The sequence below is a fragment of the Cyprinus carpio genome, chromosome A4 (assembly GCF_018340385.1).
Source record: "Cyprinus carpio isolate SPL01 chromosome A4, ASM1834038v1, whole genome shotgun sequence".
NCBI classification, from domain to species: domain Eukaryota; kingdom Metazoa; phylum Chordata; class Actinopteri; order Cypriniformes; family Cyprinidae; genus Cyprinus; species Cyprinus carpio.
The window spans coordinates 8,480,824-8,507,631 of NC_056575.1; the positions used below are offsets into that span (position 1 = coordinate 8,480,824).

Genomic DNA, 26,808 nt, shown 5'->3' on the forward strand with positions numbered 1-26,808 from the left:
TTGATTACAATGTGCATGCTACAGAAAACCTGCATAAATACACAAGAAACAATCTGTTTTAGACGCATCTTGCAATAAGCCCATCTGGCCTTATATAAGATAGCGTTCCTTGACACACTTAGGAGGAAAATATGTATTTCAGTCCACGGATTACTCTCCTAGGCAAAGACATAATTGGGGTCAGTCGCTGGTTGTACACAACATTTCTCAAATAAAACCAAAATGCCATCCTTGCACAGTCCTAATTTAGAATTACACGCAACAATATTTAAAAACATACTTAAATTCATTCCTTCTTTCTTTCTTCAACAGGGCAAAATGGGGTGTTCAATCACAGAGTATAGAGACATCAAAGAGCACTGAAGGGCAGATGCTCACATCAGATGCCAATAATAAACACTTTCAATTATGGCTTAATTGGCATCCGTCCTAGACAGAGAGTCCCGAACTGAAAGCAGGTAGTGAACTGCATCTCATCAGCTTCATATGGATCATTGTGATGCTTATAGTGAGACATTTCAGTCAGTCTTTTAGAATCTGTGATAACAAAAAGAAGAAAAAACAAAACAAGTAACAGCCTAACTGTCAGCTTTGTGGGCATTTTAAGGACTCTCTTTAAAGGAAGATCATGAAGCGTTGGCATATGTAGGCAATTTGGGCCAAAGATCACATATTCCATTAACAAAAAACACAATACACTTAAAAAAAAGACAAAACATCACAAACCAAAACCAACACCCTTCCGCTCATTTTCATTTTATTTTTTATTTTATTTTATTTATTTTTTTGAGTGGGGAAGGATGGGAAACATGAGTGGGAATATTTTTGTCTTCAAAATGTAAAATGAAAAAAGTAGCGGAATCAGTGAAACTGCAGCTTTTTAATGAGACACTGAAGACTAAAGGTTTATCGGATCTTTTTCATCAGTAATGTGTCTGTTGAGTACCTGAAAAAAATAAAAAATAAAACTGTAAAAAAAAAAAAAATGGAAGAAAAAAAAGAGAAAATAATTCCTGGAAAAAATGTTAAAACTGTGGAATGTAAATTCATTACAAAAATAAAATCTCATTGTTGTGTTTATTTGTATTGCATATTTACCTTTGCATTGTACTTACCTTTATCATTATTATTTCCAGGCATTTAAACAGTAATACAACAACAACAACTTTACAATATTGTTCAATTGGTTAACATTACAGCATTAGGTATGAAAAATTATCAAGCATTTTAAAGGTTAATAGTAATTTATAAATACGCTTGTTCATTGTTAATTCATTTTTGTACCCATGTTAATGTTAATTCATTCAATTTAACAGTCTAGATTAATAAATGCTGTAAAAGTACTGTTTGTTTTTAATTCCTGATACCTAATGTATCAACTAAAAAAAATATATAATTAACCAAAAATCGTAATAAAAATGTTTACATGGGGGGAAAAGCAAAAGAAAATGACAGGATAGCAGTCTAGCGAGACATAAAGATCAGTGAAGTTCACTTGCTGACATTTAAGGCAAGTAAAATCACCATGGCAACAAATATGATGAGGTTATTATCTGATCAACTGTGCAATCCGTTGAAACGTATCCAGAGAAAGCCGAGAGAGAAATGTACAAGGATGAAGAATAGAGGGCAAACTCATCAAATGTGATAACAGAGCGCAGAGTCTGAGGGAAGCTGACAGGATGGAGGCAACAACTAACTAGGTCTCGTACTAGATATGTTGGCTAAGAAAGTACAAAACAAAAACATCTTACAGGCTGATTTAAAGAGATGAAAAGCCTGTGTTTGAGGGTTGATGAATACTTCATAAATGCATTTAGAGCGAGTGTGCTGCTATGAATAACCACCTCTGATTAGGATGGGCCCGTTGTTGACCCTGCTGTTGATGAAGGGCGACAGAAACACAAGCGCTTTAACTTGAGAGCATTTAGATCACTTCTCTGAGACACCCAGACCAATGCTTATCAACTGATGGGGAGAGACTCAAAAATGGGTCACAGGCCTGTTCTGAAGGGGAAAACAATGCAAAATACAACTAACTGTATAAAAAACAGGATTATGAAGTTTTCAAAAGTGAAGAGGAAATATTTTCCATATTGTTTACTGACTACATATCGTCAGGTTCACAACAACATGTTTGAGATCCACACGGTCCAAATAAAATTTAAACATGCAGCTCACGTTGAAATCAATTATTGGATGCCAAGAGCATGAAAGCATAAAAAAAAAAAAAAAAAAAAAACCTGAGCTTCGCAGTAAAAATTTAGTGTTCAGTGGTTTCATTTTCATTTGTTCAAGAAAAAAACTACTGTGAAGGATGTCGATAAATGATTACGATTCAGATTCATCTTAAAGATTCAGATCAATGTTTATAAAATATACATTTTTTTAATATACATTTTTCAGTATATTAAAAGTATTTAATAATATTTTTAAACAGCTTTTATTTGATTTTTCAGTTTTCATTTTAAATTAATAAAATGTAAACTAAATTGTTCTCATCTTTATTTGAATGTTTGTATTTATTTTTCTATTTGCTTTAATTTTTATATAATTTATAATAGTTCCCGTGTTGTTTTTCTATCTAATATTTGTTTTATTTCAGCTTTTTTGAATTAATGAAAACTATTTTTATTTGATTTAGTTTTATCTATCAGTAACACAGATTAATACCTTAAGGATGAGATAAAAGGATGAGATTTTAATGTCTTTTTAGAGGCAACTCAATTGCAACTGTTTAACTGACCTATATAACAAATAACATTTAAGCATATTTAATTGATTTTTATAATTTTACTTGCCAAAGACATTATGTTTATCTGTAAAAACACATCGTCATGAAGAACTAGTTACTAACTACATTCATGTGTCACAGTCAGCTGCAAGCTGTATGACTTTCAATAAAAAGAACTGACTCATTTGAACCGAGTCACTTGTTCAGGAATCGGACTACACAGGTTATGCTGTCCGTTTAGTGCTGTAGATTTAGTACTGTGCTGCTGAATAAGCTGTGCAGGAAACTCTGTCAGAACATTTCAGCACAGCATTTATATATATTTCATATATATAAAAACCAGTTGAGAACCACTGGCCTAGACAAGAGCAATTTCAGGTCCTGCCTGATTGAACTAACTACACCATTAAATAACGCTGTTATACATATGCAAATAATTTAAGGTGATAAAACAGAAATGAGGCACTCGATCATTCAGTCTCTATATATATATCGGCTCAACCAATCTACATAGGAATAAATTACGTATTTGGGTCATTATAAGCGAGGCCCTGGAGTAAACAGATGCCCAGTCACTGCAGTTTCAGTATTGCATATTTGCTGGCAGCTTCCACTGCAAATTAGATCAGCACTGCAGTAATTTAAGCACGAGAGCATGACGGAGTGGCTCTGCTGAGCATTTGAAAGCAGAGTGCTCGGTAAACTTGCTGCAAACGCCTAATGCACTCTTGACATTATCTGGGAGCTGCTGCCTCTTTACTGAGATAAAGTTAATTGGGCCGCACCGAAAGTATTTGACAGCTCGTGCACTGGAGGTTGGTATTGACACCCGCTAGAATAAAAAAAAAAAAGTGCCACAAGACCTGATCTCTCAAAGGAGCAACTTTCAATGAGCGCTGATGCAAATGAGGAGGACGTGTCCGAGCACTGAGCAAGAACGTGCGAACGTGAGCCCATCACCACTTTTCATCATGTCTCCAAGCGCTGAAAGAAAGTTGAAGGTTGACAGACAAAAAAACGTGAAAGATCACTTCGACTCAAGCATGACATTTTGTCTTTTATTTAAGATTTAGTTTTCCTCCAGACCTTTAAAGAGGTACAATTTCCTTCAGCTCTTCATTTTTCTTACATTTTAGCACTGTGTAAAACCCAAGTTAAACTGTACTGGTTCGTCGTCATCGAGATTTAATTGATTTATTCCTCTTGAATACTGTTGAATATACCGAACTGTCAGCAGGAACCTACACAGCTGATACAGGATTAAGACTGTTAAAAGAAAACGAGGATGAGTGACAAACAGTGTTAACCATCCCGGACGAGCCCCCTGTGTATTGCCAAAACGTCAGTTGCCCAGAAGTGCCGCTATCCCAACTTTCCCTTATCATTTTTGTGGAAAAAAAACGTGCAAAGTAACTGCTACAGACACAAACGGCAAGATCTCATCCTCATGAATTTTCCTCCACCGGCATCATTCGAAAAGCCCTTTAACCCTGATTAGTTTCTCCACACACCCATCAATCGCAAGTTTGACACCACGCATTCACACTTCACCACACTCTGTCTCTAGATCTATTTCCTAAAACTCTGTACACCTCGCACACCTTCAAGTTTCTTCAGGGAGCATAGTCAGAGAGTAAACACTGATTAGGCCACGTACGTCTAGGCAGCTATGAGGAGCGCCACATGGTGGCATCCCGTGTGCTACACGAGCCCTGCACTTAAAAGGGGTCGGTGGTACCCAGCTCTCAATTCCTCTTAATTTCGCAATGAGCCGCCCTCTGATACAGAGGTTAACCGCGGTGTTGCGATCTAAAGCAGAAGACCCTCCCTGACCAACCAGGCAATTTGGTGGAAGGGTCAAAGGCAAAGGCCTGCATCCATCTACAGCTAAATGCCATGTCAAGAGCGGCCACCATGTTTATGACCCTTAAAAATGCATCTCCCTTTTAACAAGGGCACAGAAAGGTAGAACAAAGTTAAAGGACAAAGATCCTCAGTAAAAGTGCTTTTTGCTTCACCATCATTATGCCTTTGATCCGTCAGAATAATGGAAGCCAAGTACCCTTTTGATCAAACACAAAAACTGAAGCCCTGTTTTGATTTTAGATATCTACTTGATTGCTCAGCTGCATGGCTTTAAGGACTCTCACAGGAAGTAGCTCCTCCGTTGTGCAGATGGATGAACAGGTGCTGTTCTTTTTGGTTTAGCTTTGAAGGCAGACTCTTGTTTCTAAATCAAGCCACTTTTTGTTTGATTCTTTCCACTTGATTCCAATGGAATTTCACTGATGATGCATTTTTTTAAGGTACTGGTATGAAGAGTTCCAAAAATTATGTAGTGACGTTAATGTTACGTTTTTACTTGTTTAGGCTTCATACCTGCAGTAAACTACTTTTCTTTGACAACTGGCTTATTAAGAGACCGTTTGAAATGGGAAAGCTGGAACAGAGCACTTGGGCAACAAAGAAAAAGAAAGACTGAACCAAAAGAAAGACAAATCCGGGATAAAAATGAGCGCAATATGAAGAGAGAAAATACATAATCTTGTTATTTTGTTAATAGCTTTGTACTGATTCATCTGCAGTGTTTGTCGGCTGTTCTTCAGGTAAGGGGAATAGGTTTTCACAGTTCCTAATGTCGGTCCATGCCAGCACTCTGTAGCAGATCTGTGGAGGCCTGGGCCGAGGCTCTGAAGGCGGTCTGGAAGCCTGGGGGAGGTGAGTGGAACTGGGTGGCAGGGTTGGCCGTGGCTGTGGTTGGATAAGGGGTCCAGCCGGCTCTGTGGGGGAACTGGGCTCCGAAGGGGCCAGTGTGTGGGGGCTGAGCGGGCACTGTGGAGCCAGAAGGGACATCCATCTCTGTGAGCGCCTGCAAGGATGTGAGCCAGTGGGGAGGATTGTCATCCTGCAGAGAGTCCAGACTGTTGCCTGAGGATGCTGGGATACCTGAAGGGGACAAAATGATGGGGGAAAAAAAAGGGTTAAGTGTCAACTGGCAAAAAATTTGAAATAAGCAAAATATAGTTATGTTCTACTTTAAAATCCATGCCCCAGGTTCTTAAAAGTTAATTTATGTATTAATATTGGTTTCAAATGGTAAAAACAAAACCATTAAATTTTAACCTAGTGTAATCATCATGTAAAAAATAATAATTTCCTTGAATACAAGTGAGTGTACAGATCCCAATATTTATGAATAATGACCAATTTAACAGTCTGAACCTTGCCATAGATTTAAAAAATATCAAATAATAAAATATTATAGGAGAATTATTAAGTTTGACAAACATGATGGTCTTATGTCCTATCTGCAGTATAATTTTATGATTTTTAAAAAATAATATTTTAGCAAAACTGCTTTACTTATTAAAGATTTTTCTTTCATTCTTTTGATGACTTTTTGTATATTTCTATAAATTAACATATTCAGACAAATACAAGGAACATCAACTGTTTAAAATAGAAAACACATTGTTAATATCTAATCGACAGACAGCATTAAATCACTTTAAACATAACCGCATACTGTACCAACCAGAACTGAGCAACAGTTTTCTTTCTCAACAAATTCACTGCTCTTCAGTCGATGCCATGTAAGAATCCATTTATCGTGTAGGCGACATTGAAGACATTTTTAAATCATTTGATATAATAGGATTAATTACATAAGGAAACAGCATTTTAGGGTGCTTTTGCACCACTTAAAACATGCCGGCCTGCTGCAAGCTATTAATTCCAAACCCCCTGTGGGTGATGGATGCTGCAGGCAGCTGCTGAGAGCAACCAGACAACATACGTGACATCCATACAGATTTCAACTTCAACCTTAGGAAGCAACAGATAAGACGCTGCTATTTCCCTTCAACCCGGGGGAGAAAATGGCAAAACTTTGCTTGAAGTATTGATTACAAATATAGTTGCACACTTCAGTTTTTGTATACCAAACAGTAAATAAAAATGTTGATACAGAAGATGTAGATACAGAAGAATGTTCACTGCATTTTTAACTACTTTGTATATTGATTATGTTGAGTAGTATTCTTGCGTGATATCTGATTTAGTCCACATGGGTGCTTTAGACCGACTGAAAGTGCAGGAGATCAAATTGATCTGAAACGCGTGCCCTCTTCTATGGCCCTTAAAATGGCTTTACATCTCTGACATTTTTAGTGAAAAGGTTACAGAATAAATGTTTAAAAGGCTTAAATGCATTATTCATTTTAGCTCCCAAAGGCATAATTTGAACGGGCTTGGCTTTTCCTGAGGTCAGGTAAATTTGTTTCACAAATGTGTTTTGTGATTTTAATGTTTTTTTAATGTTATTCTATGCTATTCTCACACAACCAAAAAAGTTGAGAAAATTATCCAATATTAATCACATTAATATTCATTTCAAATAATATATACATAATAAATAATAATTAAGTATATTAAATATTCAAATGTAATATTTTTGTATTTTTTCTCTATAACATAAATTATAGATAATTTACCGTGAATAATTAAATCTATGATATCTTACTAGGCAAAATAAATATAGAATTTTTCAGTCCCACTTTATATTAGGTGTGTTAAACTACTATGCACTTGGGTCAAAAATTAAATATTAGGTACACTGTACTTATTGTGTTCATGTTGTATTGCAAAACATTTTTTACTACTATCGAGGTAGGATACAGTGGAAGTTAGATGCAGGTTTTGGTTAGGTTTAAATCTCTGTTGTGAAGGTAATTCAGACTGTACCTGTGATGATAGCAGGGTCCATCCAGCTGGCTGTGCCGTCCCAGCTAAGGCTATGTGAGATTCTGCCTGTGTGGTTCACACTGGATGAGGAGGAGGATGATGATGATGAAGATGAGGAGGAGCTGGGCAGTCCACCAAAGTTGATGTTGATGTTGGGTAAAAGTGCTCTGAGCCCATCCTGCCACTCCTTCACATTTAGACTTTCTACTGAGGTGCTGTTTTCTGTTTGGGAGGGTGATACCAGGGTATCCAAACAGCCACGTGCACAAATACACCGCAGAAGATGGAGAAAAACAGGAGAGATGAAGAAAGAGAGAGAGAAGAAGAAAAAAAAGCAATTATCAGATTCAACATTTTATTTGCACAACAAAAAAAGCTGCCAATATTGAGTGTTAATTTGGTATGAATAATTTTATAATTGTGACAAAACCAAACAAACATTCAAAAATAGCTGAACAGAGTGCAATAGAAAAGTAGGACAAGCTTTATCGTGATACTGTCTTAATGCAACACTCCTGCCGCAAGATGGTGAAATGATGCAATGTGACTAAATCAAATCAAGTGATTTATTATTTGGCATATAATGGCTGAAGATCGATAGATAGCCCTAACAAAAACACAATTTAACTGAATTCTCTAAAAATTGAATTTTCATTCAGGATATCACATCAAGAAATATCATTAATCAAAGTCGGACTGCGGATTAATAGCTGCTACAGTAATGATGATTTATACTTGATTCAGCAAAAACAACAGGTGATCTTTGGCTTCCTTCTGAGTCTACTTGCCCTTACTAATGGAGGAACAATCATTATAAAGCTCTTTACAGTCCCGTTATTATTCAATTATTTTCTCATTTATTTTTTCTCCATGTCACACTGGAGGAGAGACGCACAGCTTCAATAACGCAGAGCTTCTTTCAGCTGGACTCAGGCCAAAATAAACCTTAACCTCTCTAATCAGGCCAGTATTCTCCTAAGGTTTGCTTCTGCCCACAGGGAGGGAGAAACCAGGCAGCAACGATGATGAAGGAGGGAATGGAGAGAAAGACAGAGAGAGGGACAAACAAGGAAGAATTGCAAAGACGGGAATGGAGTGAATAAGATAACAACCCTGGCAAGGAAAATACAAATCTTTAGCCTCTGAGCTTGACTTAAGACTCAGCAAAGTTCTCTGGGCACCTTCCTCCTACATCAGCTTCCCTCAAAGCCTGGACAATAAACTGTATAAGGAGGTGAAAGCACAAGGATGGTGGTGGGGTTCAACAAAAATACATCAATATTAATATTAGATTTAATATTTACTGTTGCATTATTTGAGTGTAAATTATTTTAATATACAAGAAGAAAGAGATTGCAGAATGATATGACAGATGTGAAACTAGCACCGCAATGAAGGAAACTGACTATCTGAAACAGATGTAAATTTTTCCAGTCACCATAGAATAATATACAATTAACTAATCAGAATCAAGCATTCCAGAAAGTTGTCTAATAAGACAGATATTCATTTAGTAAAAAACCCTGTTATGACCTCATTAGAATAAAGCAGAAAGGTCCGGAAGTTTGATTCATTTTCGCAAATCTACAAATTGTCCTTATCTGTTAAAAACATTGATTAAACAATTTGTCCATGTCCCTGCCAGGCATTATAATTTAGCAATACAAATGTTTTCGTAGTATTGCATTTATGCAACTATTACCAATGTGATTTCATTTTACCGTAATGGAGTATTCATTACAAATGAATTAAAATTAAAATTATGGAGAACACAAACTTAAAATTACACTTAATTTTTTTTATTAAATTTTCCTGTTTCTTTAGTTAAGCATTTTCAATTAAATTAAATTTCTTGCAATAAACATTTTGAATAAACATGGTACTTTTATATTTGAATATTTTAATAAATACAGGCTAATTGGTTGAAATAATTTGTCTGAGATTTTTTTTTTCCAATAAAATTAATTTTTAGAAAATAAAATTTCACAAGACTTAAGATCAAACACATAAAAACAGAAATAGAGAAAAGATCTAAAAATAAATGTAAAACATTTATAGAGTTTTCTTTAGTATTACAGTTCAACTCTATCCCACACTGTAACTGTACTAACAAATGCAAGTGTACTGCCACCAGCAAGATAGGCGTCTACTGGGACAGCCTGCTGTTAAAAGGTCTTCAGACAATAAAGGTGCATCCGGACAAGAAACCAGATGCACTGATACTGTCAAACAGGTCATACTTGTAATTTAATTATTTTGCAACATGGGAATTTAAGGAGCAGACACAGCTCCCCTCTGATGCCACCTGACAAGAATTTCTCCTGAGCGTGGGCAAAGGTCAAAACTATGGATGCTGCAAAGTCAGCGAAGTGTTTATTACTCCATTAATCAGTTAAAACCAGACCTAATGGATCTCAACTAAGGGGTCAGAGTTTGGCTGGTTAGCATGGGCCAGTTAGCCCCTGCTGGGAGATGCAGTTAACCCATCATCGGGTTGCAAAAAGCATGTTTCTCCATTGATGATGTTTTGAGTATACATGCATATTCTGCATGGAATATAAATTTCTACAATATTTTATTATATTAAAGTACATGTTTTCCCAGTGACTGTTTCTTTTTCTCAGCCTCAAACACAGAGGAAGTGACACATTCACTCTGAAACGCTGAATTGGTTCTGCAGTCGATATCATCAAACCTGTGCAGATAAACAAGTCAAGTGTGAGAACGAGCAAATATGAGAATCTAGACACTCAATATTAACACTTGAGGGGGACTGAGCTTTAATGAAACACCTCTGAAGGAGGGGATAAGCTGAATGAGGTGTTGAATAATGTGAATGAAGAGTTCTTTTTAAACCTCTCCACAGTTTTTACTTTTGATTAGAAAGTGCTCGTCTAACCAAGTGTGTCAGGCACACACAATCACCCATGTTCGCATTAGCATACGCAGATAAACAAGTGTCGCCATGTTTTATTTATGCGGATGGGACAAAAGCTAAACTCAGAATCACATCAGCAGAGTTGAAGAAACTAAATTTCTCTTTCAGGGCTGTAGAGGGTGTATAATACGTATTTTTGCATCATTTATGTGTTTTGCACTTTACTGTGTGATGACTGGAGTGTTAATAAAACATTAAATGCACAAGTAACCACAGTAATGCATACATCACATTATATAGCTACTTTGGTATATTAGAGTAAATTAATACATTTATTCAGCAAGGATGCATTAAATAAATCAAAAGTGACACTAAAGACAATTTTAATATTAAAAAAAAAAATACTATTTCAAATATATATTTTTAAACATTCTATTCAAACAATCCTGGGAAAAAAAAATGCACAGTGGTTTCCACCAGCAGCAGTTTTCAGCATATTAGAATGATTTCTGATAATTAAGATTTTAAATATATTCAAATACATTTTTCAAATTCATTATTACATTTAAATTCATTTTAAATTGTAGTAATATTTCATATATTTATATTACTGCAATATTATTTACTGTATTTTTGCTTAAATGCAGGTTTGGCCAACTGGGCAAAAAATAGGCAATGCTGATATTTAGTGGAATCGGCTGTTAATCATGACTAGGATGACTGAAAAGTGTTACATATCTGTTTTCAGTCATTTTTGCATTAATTTCACAATAAACAAAATTGAGTAAATTGGTAAATTTTCAATTTTTTTTGGAAATTCTATTATAAATTCATATAAAAAATGCACACATAAATCAGAATTATATAAGTATCAGCAAAAAACAAACAAACAAACAAATAAACAGTTGACCATCTATCACCATATTTTTCCTTCATTATTGCCTTACTTTAGATAATGCTCAATTACATCTAAATCTATATTTCCAGTGTAGCAGAAATCCCTCTCTCACCCAAACAACACATAAGTTATATAAGTTATAAGACTACATGTGTTGGCCCTCCAGCCTATTTTGGGATCTCATCTCTTCTTCGTAAATAATGCAACGTTCCTCTCCCAGGTCCTGGGCAGCTGCATCCTCTGGAGGACACCGCTGCAAACAGGCAAGACCAATTCTCTCACTAAAAACCATATACTGTAGAGCTCAGAGAAAGAAATGGAGCCAGTGGTATTCAAAAAATAAGTCATGCCAGTTATTCATTGTTTGTATGAGTAATGAAACCCACAGGTCACTTTCAATTTCCCTTCCCTTATTTTTGCACCATCTGAATTACAAGTTAATCTAATCTTAAAAAGCAGGAGGCACGCTGAGAAACAAACAGCCTGTTAACAAATGCTACACTTCCACAGCAATGTCAGCAGATTAGATTGTTTCACATAAAAAGCCCTAAAGCTAGACTGCAAGGAAGCACTTTCTATTTAAATGAACCGAATTTCTGAAAGATCAATTCAGGACGTGCTTGGGGAGTAACTTACTGATGCTACTGACTTAATGCATTTATTTTTTTCAGTTGCATGACAGCAGCTCAATTGCTTTAAAAATGTCTGAATGCATCTTCAGTACAAACATTTACTTGATATTTGATATCTGGATTTCTTAAGCTTGGCTCTTCGCTGACAGGTTCAGGTAAGGGCTTGAGTGAAATGTCAAACTGTAGCTTCTTCCCCTGTCTGAGTACTTTCCCTTCAGATGGATAATACCGGTATTTAATATTTTCTTGAGAGTTACTGGCTGTTCTCACATTCACAGCACAAAGATGAATCTTTGTAAACATTAATCTTTGTTTAAGTTTAGGCTCAGAATTCAGATCAGGAAAACCATCTGTCTTTTCAAGTCAAACTGAATTCATTTGGCTTGACTGCCTTTAAATAAAAGTGTTTCTTGCCCGAGGTGGACACCCACACTCTGAGGTGAGTGAGGTCCACCAAATAAATCACAGAAATATAAAATGCTAAAGGTAAGAAAAAGTGGGCTGGCCCATCATGTATTATGAAAAATTGCAGCCCTGTCACAAAGATGTCCTCAGGGAATGATGATTATATGCTGTACAATTTGTATCAGCACTAAATGTGACAGCGATCTCACCGTTATACTTCAAATCATGAGCTTTCATTACATGAGAGAGCCCTTGGCAATCACCAGAATCTTCTATAATGGAGCTCTGATGATGTACATTTCTGCATGCTATCAAAACAGCACCACACTGCCCTCCAGTGACTGAGTTTGCAATGAAAGTTACCCATAATGCAAACACATATGCAGTATACTACATGTACAGTAACTTTAAAAAATGATTGAATATATAATAATATTAAACTAAGTTTAAAAATAATATTTTTAATAAGAAGAATATATTTTTTTTTATAAATGGTTATCTTTAATGTTCTATTTTTTTATGTCAATTTGATCAATTATTAAACCAAAGATCATATACATAGATAGACATACACACACACCTATCTATCTATCTATCTTTCTATATATATATATATATATATATATATATATATATATATATATATATATATATATATATATATATATAAATAAATGGTTTGCACTTACCGGTCATATGAATACCTCCGAGTCGCATATTGTGATGTTGTTGCTGTTGTGGCACCAGGTTCAAGTCCAAATAGCTGCTGTGCTGTGCAGTAAAAGGGGCTCCGGTGTGATTCAAATGTGGGAGGTTATTGCGCATGGGCATGCCCATCCAACTGTGGCGAGAGGTCTGCGTCTGGCCGGGAAAGCTTAAGGAGTTGTGGACAGTGCGGTGTGGGAGCTGGGAGTACCCCCGTGAGGGCAAGCTGGAGTTTGGGGCAAAGTGTGAGGACGTGGGGAGCTGAAGTGGGACTTTCATGGAGGGGGCGTTGTGGATCGGGCCGAGTATAGGCCCATGGGGGAAGACTGGCGCTGATTTTGTGCCAGTCATGGGAAAGGAGGCTTTGTCTTGCACAGAGTGCTCTTTCTCTATAAGGTCAGCCAGTGCCTTACGGGTCACGTCAAAGGGGTCAAAGCCAAGGTCATCATCCTGTTGCTTTGCTGAAGAGCCAAAGCCAAAGGCCGCTTGCCAGTCCGTAGAGGACGCCACTGGTATGGTATCTGTCAGAATGAAGAAGAATAATTGTACATTTCACATGTGTAATGTTTGTAATGTAATGTTTTGTTTTTTTCATGAGTAATATTTTGTTGTTGAGATCCAAAATCTAAACAGGTCTGGGTACCTGACGTGAAGAGGCTCTGTGGTTCTGGGGCAGTGGGCCAATCAGAGTTGCTGTGAAGGGAACTGGAAAAACCAGACAGGCCGCTGGGGATGGGATTGGGGTGCCGGAAGTTGCTGTTGTCTGAAAAGAGTGATTGTGACTCAGCTGCAGCTCCTTCGAAAGGCGACCGTACTGTCAGCCCTGCTACACAGATAGGAACCACTAGAGACGGCTTGGACAGGCCAGGAGGAGGCGATGGAGAGTCTTTGCCGGAAATCTAAAAGATTTTGCAAGGGAGAGAAAAAAACATTTGTTTTTACCTTGTTAATACATAAAACGTTAACTGGACTAATAAAAGAAAAGTGATTCAGATAAAATTATTTATTTACAGCTTTTGTGTACAGCTTTCCATTCTAAAAGGTAAAGAATGATCGTCAGTGTGATTATGAACTTACTTGTGATGTTTCTCCGTTACTTATACCAATGGAATCTGAAGGTCTGTTAGATGGGCTGCAGAAAAATAATGCAAACTTGCGAATCAATTACATTCGTACAGTACAAGAATTACTGTATTACATTTAACTATTTTACATTTATTTAGAAAAAAAAAAAAGTCTGACAGCAGTCTGATAATGTTTGTAAGAAAATGTCCTTAATTTTCATGTAAATGTTATAAAGAAAACAAGTGTAATTTCACAACTACATTTAATGTAATGCATTTTGAGTATTCAGTGTTTATATTATTAAGTTTTTGAGAAAAGTTTATGAAATGTTTTAAATAATTTGGAAAAGAAAAAAGACTGATAAGGCACAATGCAATGCAGAAGTTCACAGGCTGGCTACCTGACAGGGTCGCAGTCTGACATGAAGGGAGGCAGGCCAGTGATGGAGCCAAGGCCAAGTTCTGTGTCCAGACCGTCTGAAGTCATGTTTTCAGAGTCTGAGCCGCCATCTAGGGGCGGGGTCTTATAGTGCTCTGGAAGCCCATTGGGCATCTTTCCTGTGGTTTGTAATGAAGGCCAGGCTTCCTTGTTGTTACTACTGGAACTGGGGAATATGATACAAAACTTTAAATATGACAGAAAGTTAAATGCAAAGGAGGAAGACACTAACAAAACATCAATGTTTCCATATTCATTACGGATATTTTTCAATCCTTAAAGAAAGTGTAAATGACAAGACTATAATGAATTCGTTTTAATTACAACTTCACTTCTCATTTTATTAGGGGTGTAATGATATACCAATTCCACGGTTCGGTTTGGTTTGCTGTGGGGTAGGGTTTATGGCATGGCACCAACAATGCTAAAGAACACTAGATTAACATTTAACTCAATAATAACAATAATTGTTCTGTGTTAGTTCATTTTAATGAATGCATTAACAAATTAGACTTTAAAAATTGTTACTAAAAACATCTATTGGCTTTAAAAAAAAAAAAAAAAAAAAAAAAAAGCCTAAATAATTTAAAGTCATTGGACAACATTACTGAGGCTACATATAAAATGCATGTGACATGGATAAATAAAATAAACTAGCCGGACAATAAGGAAATGATTTTAATCAAATATGTAATAACTCAATCTGACACTCGAGAGTCACAAGCTATTTGAGAGGAAGCAGCTGTGCGAGCTTTGGCTGAGAGCGCATAGCAAACACGTTTGCAGATCAAACTCAACATGGATATTATGGATGCAAGGCCATTTGTGCATTTTGAAAGAGCGGGAGAAGACACAGCTACAACAATACCTCTCAGTCCCAATCACTCACACAGTTTGTGAAATTCCATTTTAAAAAGAAAGTTTTAAAATGATGGATCTGCTATGATAATCTGCTTGGATTCAACCTACATGCACTAGTGCATAAATGTTTGTGGGAATTTCACGATTTATAATCGCTAAACCTCCGGCAATGTGTAGAATTCGTACAATGCCCGCAATGCTGCAGCGAAACATGGCAAACTAATCTTAAAAAATTCACATTTTCAGCATATTATATATTATATTAATATAATTATTATAATTTTATTGTCACCATAATGTTAAGTACATATGACAGTCCCAGTCATAGTAATTCATATTCTGCTTTGTTGTTTGTGCTGCGTACTGAAGAGATAATCACCGAAGTAGGCCTAAAATAAAGTGCTTTACTGCAGCGTAACTCAACCAAATGCATCTTGCGAGATAAATATAAACACGATATACATATAGAGTATTGCAACTTACACTTCCACAAAAGGCTGTGAGTGGCTGCACAAAAGCAACTACGCTAGTCATGAAGCTATAACTCTGTGCACGCATATTTCAGTTCGGTCTGAATATCATTACACCCCTACACTATATAATTATAATTTTCTGTATTTTAGAATAATAGTCATCAAAACTATGAAATAATATCCATATTTGCATGTGTTATTTCTGAATGATTAAACAAATAAATAAGTTTTAATTAAAGCTGCTGTGAAAGGTATGATTGAGTCCAGACCTCTGTGATGTGCCTGATTTGCCCTTTGTCTTCTCCCCTGCCCCTGTCGAGCTCTGCAGGAAGCTGGGGTTTGTTTTGTAAAGCTCCTGTAAGAGTTTCTGTTCATATTCCTGATGTTTCCCGGCCTGCAATGTCAAATGTTAGGAGCTTAGATGCAAGACTGTCAGCGTCAGTAAAGAGGTTAAAACACAGGAAGCAGCAACGTCACCTGCATTTCTTCTTTCGTGAAACTAGCAGCTTCGTCTCCCAGCTCATGAAGATACATGCAGTCTGGTTTGGGGCACTGCATGCTTTTTAGAAAATAACTGCAGTATTTTGTTGTACCTAAAGAAGCCTGCATGAAAAAAAGGCATATTTAGATATAATGCACACTTGAAGTTATTAATTCTTCATAACATTAGACTATTTTTGTCCTAAGTTTTCGCTACCTTAAGTGTTCTGCCGTCTACTACAACATTGTTAACACACTGTATAGCTCGGAGGGCATCTTCTGATCGAATGTAAGTGACGTAGGCACTGGCACTAGGACCCTGGGGACAAATATCAAAGCATACTGGGTCACAAAAATCAGACAACTGGATAAAACAGAGACATGAAAACAAAAAATCAGTACATATTTGCTGCAATTAAAAAAAAAAACAAATGAAATGGCAGGCCCTGCTAAAATATTTATTACACAAAATATTTGCTTGTTTAAATCGTTTGAGCAGACACAAGGCTGACTGGGAAGAAAGCGAAGCTCACCTGTGAGCCAGCATAAGAAGTGCTGTTATTGATGACCACCTTATGGATCTTCCCAAACTTCCCGAAATACTCCGGCCTTTTTAAGACCTGCAATCAGACATCAATTACAGGCTTTTGAGGATGAAATAAAAAACTGGATTTTAATGTGAATGACATTCTGTATTGAGAACCAATGACCTAAATACTATCAACAGGATGTCCACAATGTTTGTTCAGCCAAATCAACACTGAAAATGAAGTGTGGCACACAAGTAGGTCTCTGCCGGGTGACTGACAGTTCATTGGCAGAGGGCTTTGCCTCGACAGCACAGTGCTTTTGAGATTCTGGTCACTATTGAACTGTGAAACCAGCCCGGATGTCCGAGTGTAGCGGCCTCAATGGCTTTCTTCTTTCTGTTCTTTTTCACACCCTCAGTGTGAAATAAATGAAGGCAGAGACTGAAAAGTGAAGGGACGATTCAGACAGACAAACCCCATAATAACATTGCCACAATGCAGATTTGATATTTTTAAAACTTTGCGCTCTTTATCTCTTTCGAACGCTCTTGAATAACGTGTTCTCTGCTGAGATCTATTCAGGGTACATGACGTCAGCTGTGATGGCAAATAGAGGGAGAGAAAGAGCGTCAGAGCGAAGGGAGCAAAAAGAGAGTGAAAGCTGTTTTCGTGGGCTGGTTAGGCAGGCTAAGTGCAGCTGGTGGGCAGGTAGATTTCATTTTCCAGGAAAGCATTATGGTCTCTTTTTTTCCCAATTAATATTATGTGGCATAAAATCAAATCTACACATCTTCAAGGAGTTTCATGCAGCCAGATGGAAATGATCCTGTACAATATGCCTATAGAAAGACGAGGATAATGGGGAATCGTAGACTCAGCGAACATAAGGGGTGCTTTTCCATGCCACAGACACTTTGGAAGCACCTAAAAGTATACTTTTTTCATATTTGAAATACAATGTAGCCAGTGTGATGCCGCAAGGCATATTTTTATATCGACACCAGTAACTACAAGCAGTTGATTTATGCTACAGTTTATGATTTATGCAAGGCCAATATAGCCGCCAATATTTGGCATTTTTTAATTATCGGCAGAAATCAATGTTTTTCTTTTTGGCAAATTAGTGTCATAAGCAGGACTTTTATTTTGACAGCACTGAGAGCACAGGAGCTTCGCCTTCATTAGTTTAGTTTTTTATAGTTTTGTCAAATAATAGAAAGGCAAATGTTATGATGTTTCTTAATATACCATCAGCATTCATGAAATATGCATTTATACGTAATATTTACTGTGTGCAAAATCTGCATTGAATGGTCATTAATATGATTACCAATGCACTCAGAATAACAAGATTATAAATCCTGTGAGTCAGGTGGGTCTTTTTCAGTAGTGTAATGTAACAGTAATAATACTGCATTACAGTACTCAATTATTTCTTCTGTATTTCACTTGAGTTTTAATATTTCTGTCGACTTTCACTTTTCCTCCACTATATTCCCCAATTCAAATGTATACTTTTAATTTCCCCGAAGCATATTCGTTACTAACTACAAAGTAAAGTTGGAACAGACTAAAAGAAAGCAGGTTTGATGAATCAGTGGTCTGGAGCTTTCAGGTTAGACTCCTAAAAAAAAAACTCCTTTGCGCATGTGCAAACAAGTTCTCACACAACCGCAGTTGATTTCATTTTCCACTCAAGTCAAGGCTGGGGTGTGTGATATACATTGTCTGCCCTAATACCGTAAGTGTTGTTTTAACGACATGCGATCTGACATTACGGAGTATATCACAAAACCCAAATAAAAACAAACCCAGACACTGCATTCATACACTGTGTGATTTAGTCTATTAAAATGCATTTAGAATGCCCATAAGATTCAAGATAAGAGGCAAATGCTTCTGTATGCCTTTTATATTTATATAATTTAATATAGTTAATCTGTATCACACGGAGAGTGAAGTTTTTTCTCCACATATTATAACAAATGTATTATTGATTTTATGCAAGTTTAATAAAGTTAATATTAAGTTACTTACATGTTAGATGGCTATATTTTCTGTACCACAAAAAAAAAAATATCCAAAAACAACATTTTTTGCCACCAATCAACAAAAAACACCACCTTTTCTTATTAAGTGAATAATCAGTTTTTTGAATGAATGAATGATTCAGTGACTCACTCATTAAGTCAAATGTTTAGTTCCTGAACGAATCAACCTTTTGAATGAATCGATTTAATCTCAATGACTCATTAACAGGGATTTGACATTTCAAGTATCTTTTCATGTTTTAAATCTTTTCAAATATCAATATTCAACATTTTAAGTTTAAAACAAAACATTATTCATGCATTTGTAACTGCTGGTTAAATGCATCCATGTCCCCTCTGAGCTGCTTTAAATAGTATGTGTAAATGAATCTAAATGCAGATTGCATATACATACTCCTTCAGATGCAGATTCCATATTTGCGAGAAAAAAAATTCTTATGTTGGAATGAAAAAGTCTTTGTACCAGATGAAGTGGCTCTTATACTAACCCAAAGATACAAAATGGAAGGAAGAGTTCAAATTTAACAATCTCGCTGCGTAAACTGTGTATAGACCAATTTTTTATATTTATTTGGTCCTTTTCTATTTTGAATTAACTTTTTATACTTTTACTTTCAATACTTAAGTTTAATATTAAAAAAATACTTTTCATACTGATTTCATACTTACTAAAATTACAGACAAGATGAATATCAAGCTTTAGTGCAATGGAATCATTTATCTTGAGGGAGAAAAACATCAGTTACACAGAGGTCGGTGTGTTTTGCTGAATCACCTCTGGGTCAGCGAGTCTCTGCGAAAGGCCCACCACGAACACCAGGTTCCTCTGGACGACTCGCACACTGGAGAGGTGCTTGCGGTTCTCTGTGATCTTCTGCTTCCGCTCATTCTGCTTCTGCTTTTTCTCATTCTTTATCCTCTGAAGTTCCTCTTGAGAGAGAGGTTTGTATACTGCAGGGTCTTCTGGATAGGGCTGAACCAAACATAAGATCCTAAATGAAATCATTCTAGAAGATTGTGCTTCACTAAATGATTCATGACAAAATTATATTTAAATCATCTGACCATATCAGCATCAATCGGCAAAATAATAAAATAAAATACACAATTAAATATCTAAAATGTTTTACTTTTTTCAATCAAAATCTATTAGTTCAATATTTTATAGCAATGCAAATAATTTTTATAACGTTATATAAAGTTTATAAAGTTATTGTCTGGGAGCATTTAGAAAAAGAATACAAGCACTGGAGGCCTGTTGTGCGGCACATGCTCCCTCCACACACCTGTACAGCAATGATAAAAATCACGCAGACCCTGTGGCAACAGGAGAAGCACGGATTATTCCAGCAAAGCTCCCTGGGATGCTTAATGCTAGCCATTAAAACTCTCATCTCCCAATGGAGCAGTTTCTTAGAAATAAATTAAAGTTCCACAGGTTCCTTGGATTAAGACAGTATAAATGCAATCAAGTGGTAAACCCAAATTTAAAGCAACATGTAAAACTAGATCTCATTTTATTTTACAGGCCTAATAACTTGCATAGTTTAATATAACTGACCAAGGATGATACTGAACAAATTTGGTTACCTTTCTGCAGGCCGGGCAGAGGCCGTTCTCATCTGTGCGTATGCGATGCCAGCAGAAGCGGCAGATCTGATAGCCACAGGTGCAAGGGAAGAAATTGACGTCGTCAATCTCCAATGATTCCATGCACAGTGGGCACTCCATGGGGTCCTCCTTCACCTCAGGGCTGCGGGACATCCTATGGCACGGCGCGGAGAAAAGAGTGGGGTTTTCTCACAGTTTAGAGGCAGAGCTGAGGAGGAGGAGAAAAAAAAATTATATATATATATAAATATAAAAATTATTATTATTTATTTTAATTGTATACATATCTAAATTAATAGTTTTTAAGCAAAAATTTCTTTTAGAAATAACTTTAATATGATTATCTGCATTTTAAATTAACTTTCGATATTTGATGTAATAATAATTATTATTATTATTATAAAAATAATTTATTGTTTTTTCCTTTATAGGCCAAAAGTTGTCAAACAAACGAAGCTTCGAGGTTTAGAAATGCAGCCAATATCTACAAGAATCTTGTTTCTTTCCAACAGTGTCTAATCTTCAGCAGCAAGACAGAATTAGGCTCATATGACTCAAATAGTCTCAAAGCACAACAGAGGTTGCAACAGAGAGCCAATAATGAGACTGCTACTAGTAGGAATATGTTTGTGTGTGTAGGAGGAGTTTAAAACTCAAGTCAAGAGAGGAATTGAAGGCATAATTGGAATCGACAAGCACAAACACCCACACAAGCAATTGCTACAGCTTCTATAACAAGTACGCGTATCCTCTAGGGATCATCCAGAGAACTGGTTGTCTAAACGTGTAGGTGCAAATTCAGCAATTACAGAAAATTAGATTTTGTACCCTCATATGGAACACTGATCTGTGGGCTCATGACAAGGTTTGCATCTCGGATGTAGGATGCAATGGCTGAAAAGCAATGTCGTCTCTGTGGTGTTATTGTGAAGGAATGTGACTTTTAGCGTTCTTACTTAAAGGGATACTCCACCCCAAAATGAAAATTGTCATTGCTTACCCCCATGTCGCTCCAAACCCGTAAAAGCTTCATTCGTCTTCGGAACACAATTTAAGATACTTTGGATGAAAACAGGGAGGCTTGTGACTGTCCCATAGACTGCCAAGTAAAATATACTGTCAAGGTCCAAAAAAGTATGAAAAGCATCATCAGAATAGTCCATCTGCCATCAGTGGTTCAACCGAAACATTATGAAGCGACGACAATACTTCGTACGCGAATAAAACAAAAAATAACTTTATTCAACAATTTGTCTCCTCTGTCACCACATAACAGCGTAGCGACATTTCAGCTGTACACAGACAACGTATGCTCTTCTGTGTCAGCCGCGCCACAAGGATACGTTTTCTACGTATATTTACACTATGATTTGAAAGAAAACAGCACATCCTGTGTCGCGGCTGACACAGAAGAGAGTATGCTGCCTGCGTACGGTTCAGATTCGTTATCACATTCTGATTTTAGCATCTTCTGCAGTAGTACTGAAACTTTATTCTTTATTTCATTGAAACATTATTTTTTCTACTAAGTCAAAGGCCCGGAGTGATTCCGCTTTTTTACTACATTTAACCGACACCCGATCCAATGCCTCTTTTTATATCAGATTAAGATATACCACATTAATTTATACTTAAATTTCTATTACTAAAAGAAATATTTCATCAGCAAATCATCCAACCCCACCTCATCCAATGCCTCTTTTGCTGGTTCCAAAACGAGAGAGAGAGAGAGAGAGAGAGAGAGCGCTTGTGTGAATTAGGCTAACTCGTTCCCTCAAAAGTGTTCTGGCAGCAAGCGTCTCTAAACAGCACTGTTATAACCTCGCTAGTGAGAAATGTCAATTTACTTTTGCACAGTCCTGTGCAGTATAGGTTCTGTATGCTAATTTCCGTTATTACAGTTAACTATGCGAAGTGATATGGAACGGTAATTTGGTCAAGAGAGCTGCCTGGAACTATGTTCGCCATGCGTTTCCCTGAAAATAACACCTCAGAACGTTCGTCAGCCAAACAGATTCAAGCATTCAACAGCCCCGTAGTATAAAATGTTATAAAAGATTTATATTTCAAATAAATGCTGCTCTCTTAAAGCCTAAAATGTATCAGTCTGCTCAAAATGTACATGAATAATAAGAAATGTTTCTTGAGCACTAAATCAGCATATTAGAATGATTTCTGAAGGATCAAGTCACACTGAAGAGTTATGTATTCAGCTTTGCCATCACATGAATAAATTACACTCTAAAATGTATTAAAATAGAAAACAGATATTTTAAATTGCAATAATATTTTTTAAATATATGTATAATACTATGTTTTATATATGTTTTTACTGCATTTCTGATCAAATAAATGCAGCCTTGGTAGGCATGAGTTTTTTTTTTTTTTATATCTTACTGAACTCAAACTTTCAAACAGTGGTATATGTACATACAGCCTCATAGCTTCCCAAAAAAGACTAAAAGCCAACAAAACTCCAATTGTCATTTTAGGGGGCCATATGGTCACTCTGTCTGTCATGGAAGCACCAGAAGTGTGAAGAGGGGACAGTGTGTGGTTAGAAGAGGATGGGGGGGGGAAAGGGAGCCATCTAAAAATATCCCATCCTGGCCAGGCAGAGTACAGCAGGAGGAGTCTACCCACTTGAATCTCCCTTTAAAAGGGAAATGCTGATTGAACACAGGGGGCGGTCTGCGCTACATGTAGGGTAATCAGCACTTTCTCGGAACGGCAAGGTCTCACCCCAGCTAGTAAGGGGGTCGATGGTGAAATTGCAAAGCACCGTCTCCTTAACATGTCGATATGGAATTAGAAACCAACCTTCCCCAAGACTGTACAGAGAAGGAATTCCCACTGTCAGTAAGGATGGGATTCCTTCCCAGCAGAGGCGGATATCAACTCCGGGCAATGAAAGCTTTCCACTGGCCCCTGCTGGGAACGATGCATAATAAACCTTTAACCATCACTCTTGTAAAAAGGGATTTGATTCCATCACAAACCCCCAAGACACACTCAAGCTGCACAGGGTTTGGTTCCTTCTGGTATCCAACATCACATGCACATGTTTTGAAAGAACAGGGCAATAAAAAAAAAAGAATTAAAACAAATGTTGAGCATTAAAAAGGTCCTGTCTCTGATAATCAGAGTTCAAAGAATACAAATCCTAATTAAACTTCTAGTATAAATGCAAAACTGAACTGAAATCAAGATTAATTATGCTTATTGCTTACATTGACCGATAAAGGCAGAATCACTCACAAATCTCTTTGGAGCAGACACAGTAACAAACATGTTTGCAAGATGACTAAGGGGCTGGGAAAGCGTAGGGACAAATAATGATCTAAGCCTACAATGTTTGAGTTTTGGCAGTGGTAGATGTTTTCATGTATACATTAACCCAGCATGCCGTGGGAGCTGAACGCTGAAAGGACGGCCTGAGGAGCCCTCGATCCTGTGTGCAGGGGTCAACATGGAAAGACCTTTCTACAAAAAAAATACCAAATCTTTCAGAAAACATTCAAACTGCTAATCACAGGTTCATCATTGAGACTCTATAGCAGACCCATTTAAAGCACAAAAACAGAATGAAGTGAACATTTCTGACAGCTCACTTGCAGTACTAATAATTTTGAGTATGCATGTTTGATTCAGAAATAATTTTGCATAACCTTAAATAGAAAGCCAACATTTGCAAATACAAAAACGACGCAAATCTCAGGAACATTGTGTAATCTAGAAACAAAAATCGAAGGCTTTCACAACATTTTACAACAATAACCACACAAAAAGCCACACCAAAGGATGTAAATAACAACTACGGTGCAAAGCTGAATATTGCAACTTCTAACAAAAATCAAGTCTTGAAGGCGTACTGATAAAGTCTTTGGCAGCATTTTGAAAGTGTTTCTGTAACAGGCAGTTAATTTTATATGAAAGACAAATCAAAAGTCTGCATTTTTTAAATGGGATTTGAAAATTTAGTCAAAATAATTCAGAAAACGTTAGCCATTAACTTTAATAGAAAGCCAACATTTGAAAGCACAAAAACAGCAAAAACCTCACCAACAATAAACAAAATAAAAACAAAACAAAACACTATGACAATAATCACAAAAAACTAAAATCACAAGCTAAAGCATTAAATACAGACTTCAAATGGTCAATGGAAGGTCTGTGTTACATACAGTTACATCAAGTCAAGTTAGTAGCTCTATCTAGTACACACTAATTTCAATTAAACATCCTAATACACAACTACAAACAAATGTGTCAACCACTCGGGAACAAGACTGCTATACATTAAGATTGAATTCAAAACATCATGGTGTTTAATTTGTAATAAAAGGCTCTAAAAGATGCCTTTGGCCCTGACAAATATATGCAATATGCTGTCATGATTAGCAAAAAGATGGACAGTTGTCTCAGCTGGCATCATTCTGGTGTCACAGAAGAGCGTAGCTGAAATTATCATCAGAGTGGGAGTCGTGTCCATTTGTGGGCTGCTCTTCACGAGCAGATGGAAGAGGCATCGGCAAGGAATGAAGTGTTTTTAACCACAAAAAACTATTCTGGGCAAACAATAAAAGCACTAAACACACTAAAATGTAAACCAACAGGGTTCATCCATTTTAGAACATATCAACAATAGGCCATAGCTGAGAAAATAGCATGGTGATCCAACACAGCCAAACAGCTTTAATCACAAAATGGCCAATCTTTCCAGATCTTACTAAAGCCTAAATTAAAAGGCTTTTTTCCTCTACCGCCAGGATTGTGGCTCACCCATTTAGACTGGATGCAAAGGTGCAAATTAACTTTTTCAACCAACTATAAAAACAGAGCACCATTTCTACGCAAGTGAACACCAAGGCAGATGTCCATTCAGGACGGGATCATATAGCACCAGCGACCCTTGCCTGAAAATCTCTCTCAAACATTGGGTCTGGCACAAACAATACACTGGAACCGGTCCACTTACAACCCACCTGATATTGCACAACACAAGCAAAACTCTCTCGTGTTCCCCTTTACAAGTACTGTGTCTTTAATAGGCACCTGCATAAACATAACTGCCAAACTTTTAAATCTAAGCTGTCATGCAGCAAAGTAAAGCGTTTACGGAAAAAGTTTCAACCAACATTCGCTTCCATTGCATCTGTCTTTCCACACAATCAAAGTGATTCTGCCAAACATCTAATTTTGTGTTCCACAAAAGAAAGAAATATGGGTCTGGAACAACATGATCGAGTTTTCATTTCCAGCTTGTTTATTCCTTAAAAAAACGCTCACATCTGAAAGACAAAATGCAGATGGTAAGCTCAAAAGGCCCACTGCTGACAACAGTATTAATAGTGCACACGCAACAAAAACACAATGTTGCAACCAAACACAACAATTTCCTCTTCTGATTGACTCTGACTTCATATTATTTATTGTGGAAATGATGCCAGGTGCATTTGGTCCACAAAAACCTGTAAGGAAGCACCATTGAAACGGGCGCCACACACAATAATAAAGGGTGTGGACAAAAAAAAATAATAAAATAAACTACAGTAACATGTAATTTTCACAGAAATATTAAACGTCACATCTTTAAGACGATGTAGCTCAGGAAAAACGTTAACTTCCTACTCAAATAACAAGGAAATCCCCGCTGTCAAAGTACATATGTGCATGTATCTCACAGAATGTGTTTCCTTGTGAATGCCTTTAAGTGAACCAGCTAAGCTAACACATATGGAAGTTGTTCCAACAGGCTAAATATACACTGAAATCAGTGTACATACACTGTGTACTGTCTGAGAGTCTGAAGAACAAAAGATAAGTGAGTGCTTGTCGAAGCGAGGACTCATATTCATGTATTTTATTAAAAGCCGGTCAAATGGTGCGGCTAGCGGCTAGTCGGCTAACTGGACGATTAACGTTAGTCAGCCAAACTGGTGAAACGTACACAAAACACAGGCGTTACCACAAGAAATGGGCGTTTGAGTGAGAAAGAGGGATGAGATATGTTATAAAGAGGTGAACTGAGAGAGGAAAGCGGTTGAATGTGGAGGCGGTGGACAAGAGAGGCCTTGGTGGGATACTCACCCTGTCTATCTGTACCAGATTCGCAGCAAATAAAATCTATCTGAGCGGCCCAGGTCTAGCACAACAGGTCGCAATATAATTTCCCGGGTGGTTTGTCCCTGCTCCTGTGTGATTTGCTGCGAAAACACCAAGCCTTGTTTCTTATAGCCTCTCTGTAGAGCGTTAGTGCCTCCTAACCACCATCTTACATTGAACTAGTGAGGTGGGGGCGCGT

General features: G+C 36.9%; 1 protein-coding gene across 1 annotated transcript; it reads right to left on the minus strand.

The window, feature by feature from the left end:
- Positions 1-3,765: 3,765 nt before the first annotated feature.
- LOC109064267 (CCR4-NOT transcription complex subunit 4-like) lies at positions 3,766-26,808 on the minus strand. Its single transcript, XM_042739149.1, has 13 exons — positions 26,595-26,808; positions 20,484-20,712; positions 19,669-19,866; positions 16,846-16,932; positions 16,530-16,631; positions 16,310-16,435; positions 16,102-16,226; positions 14,461-14,664; positions 14,073-14,127; positions 13,639-13,894; positions 12,980-13,516; positions 7,478-7,699; positions 3,766-5,680 (listed from the first exon to the last, which is right to left on the minus strand). The coding sequence occupies exons 2-13, from the start codon at positions 20,655-20,657 to the stop codon at positions 5,367-5,369; spliced, it is 2,400 nt and encodes a 799-aa protein (XP_042595083.1). The 5' UTR covers positions 20,658-20,712; positions 26,595-26,808; the 3' UTR covers positions 3,766-5,366.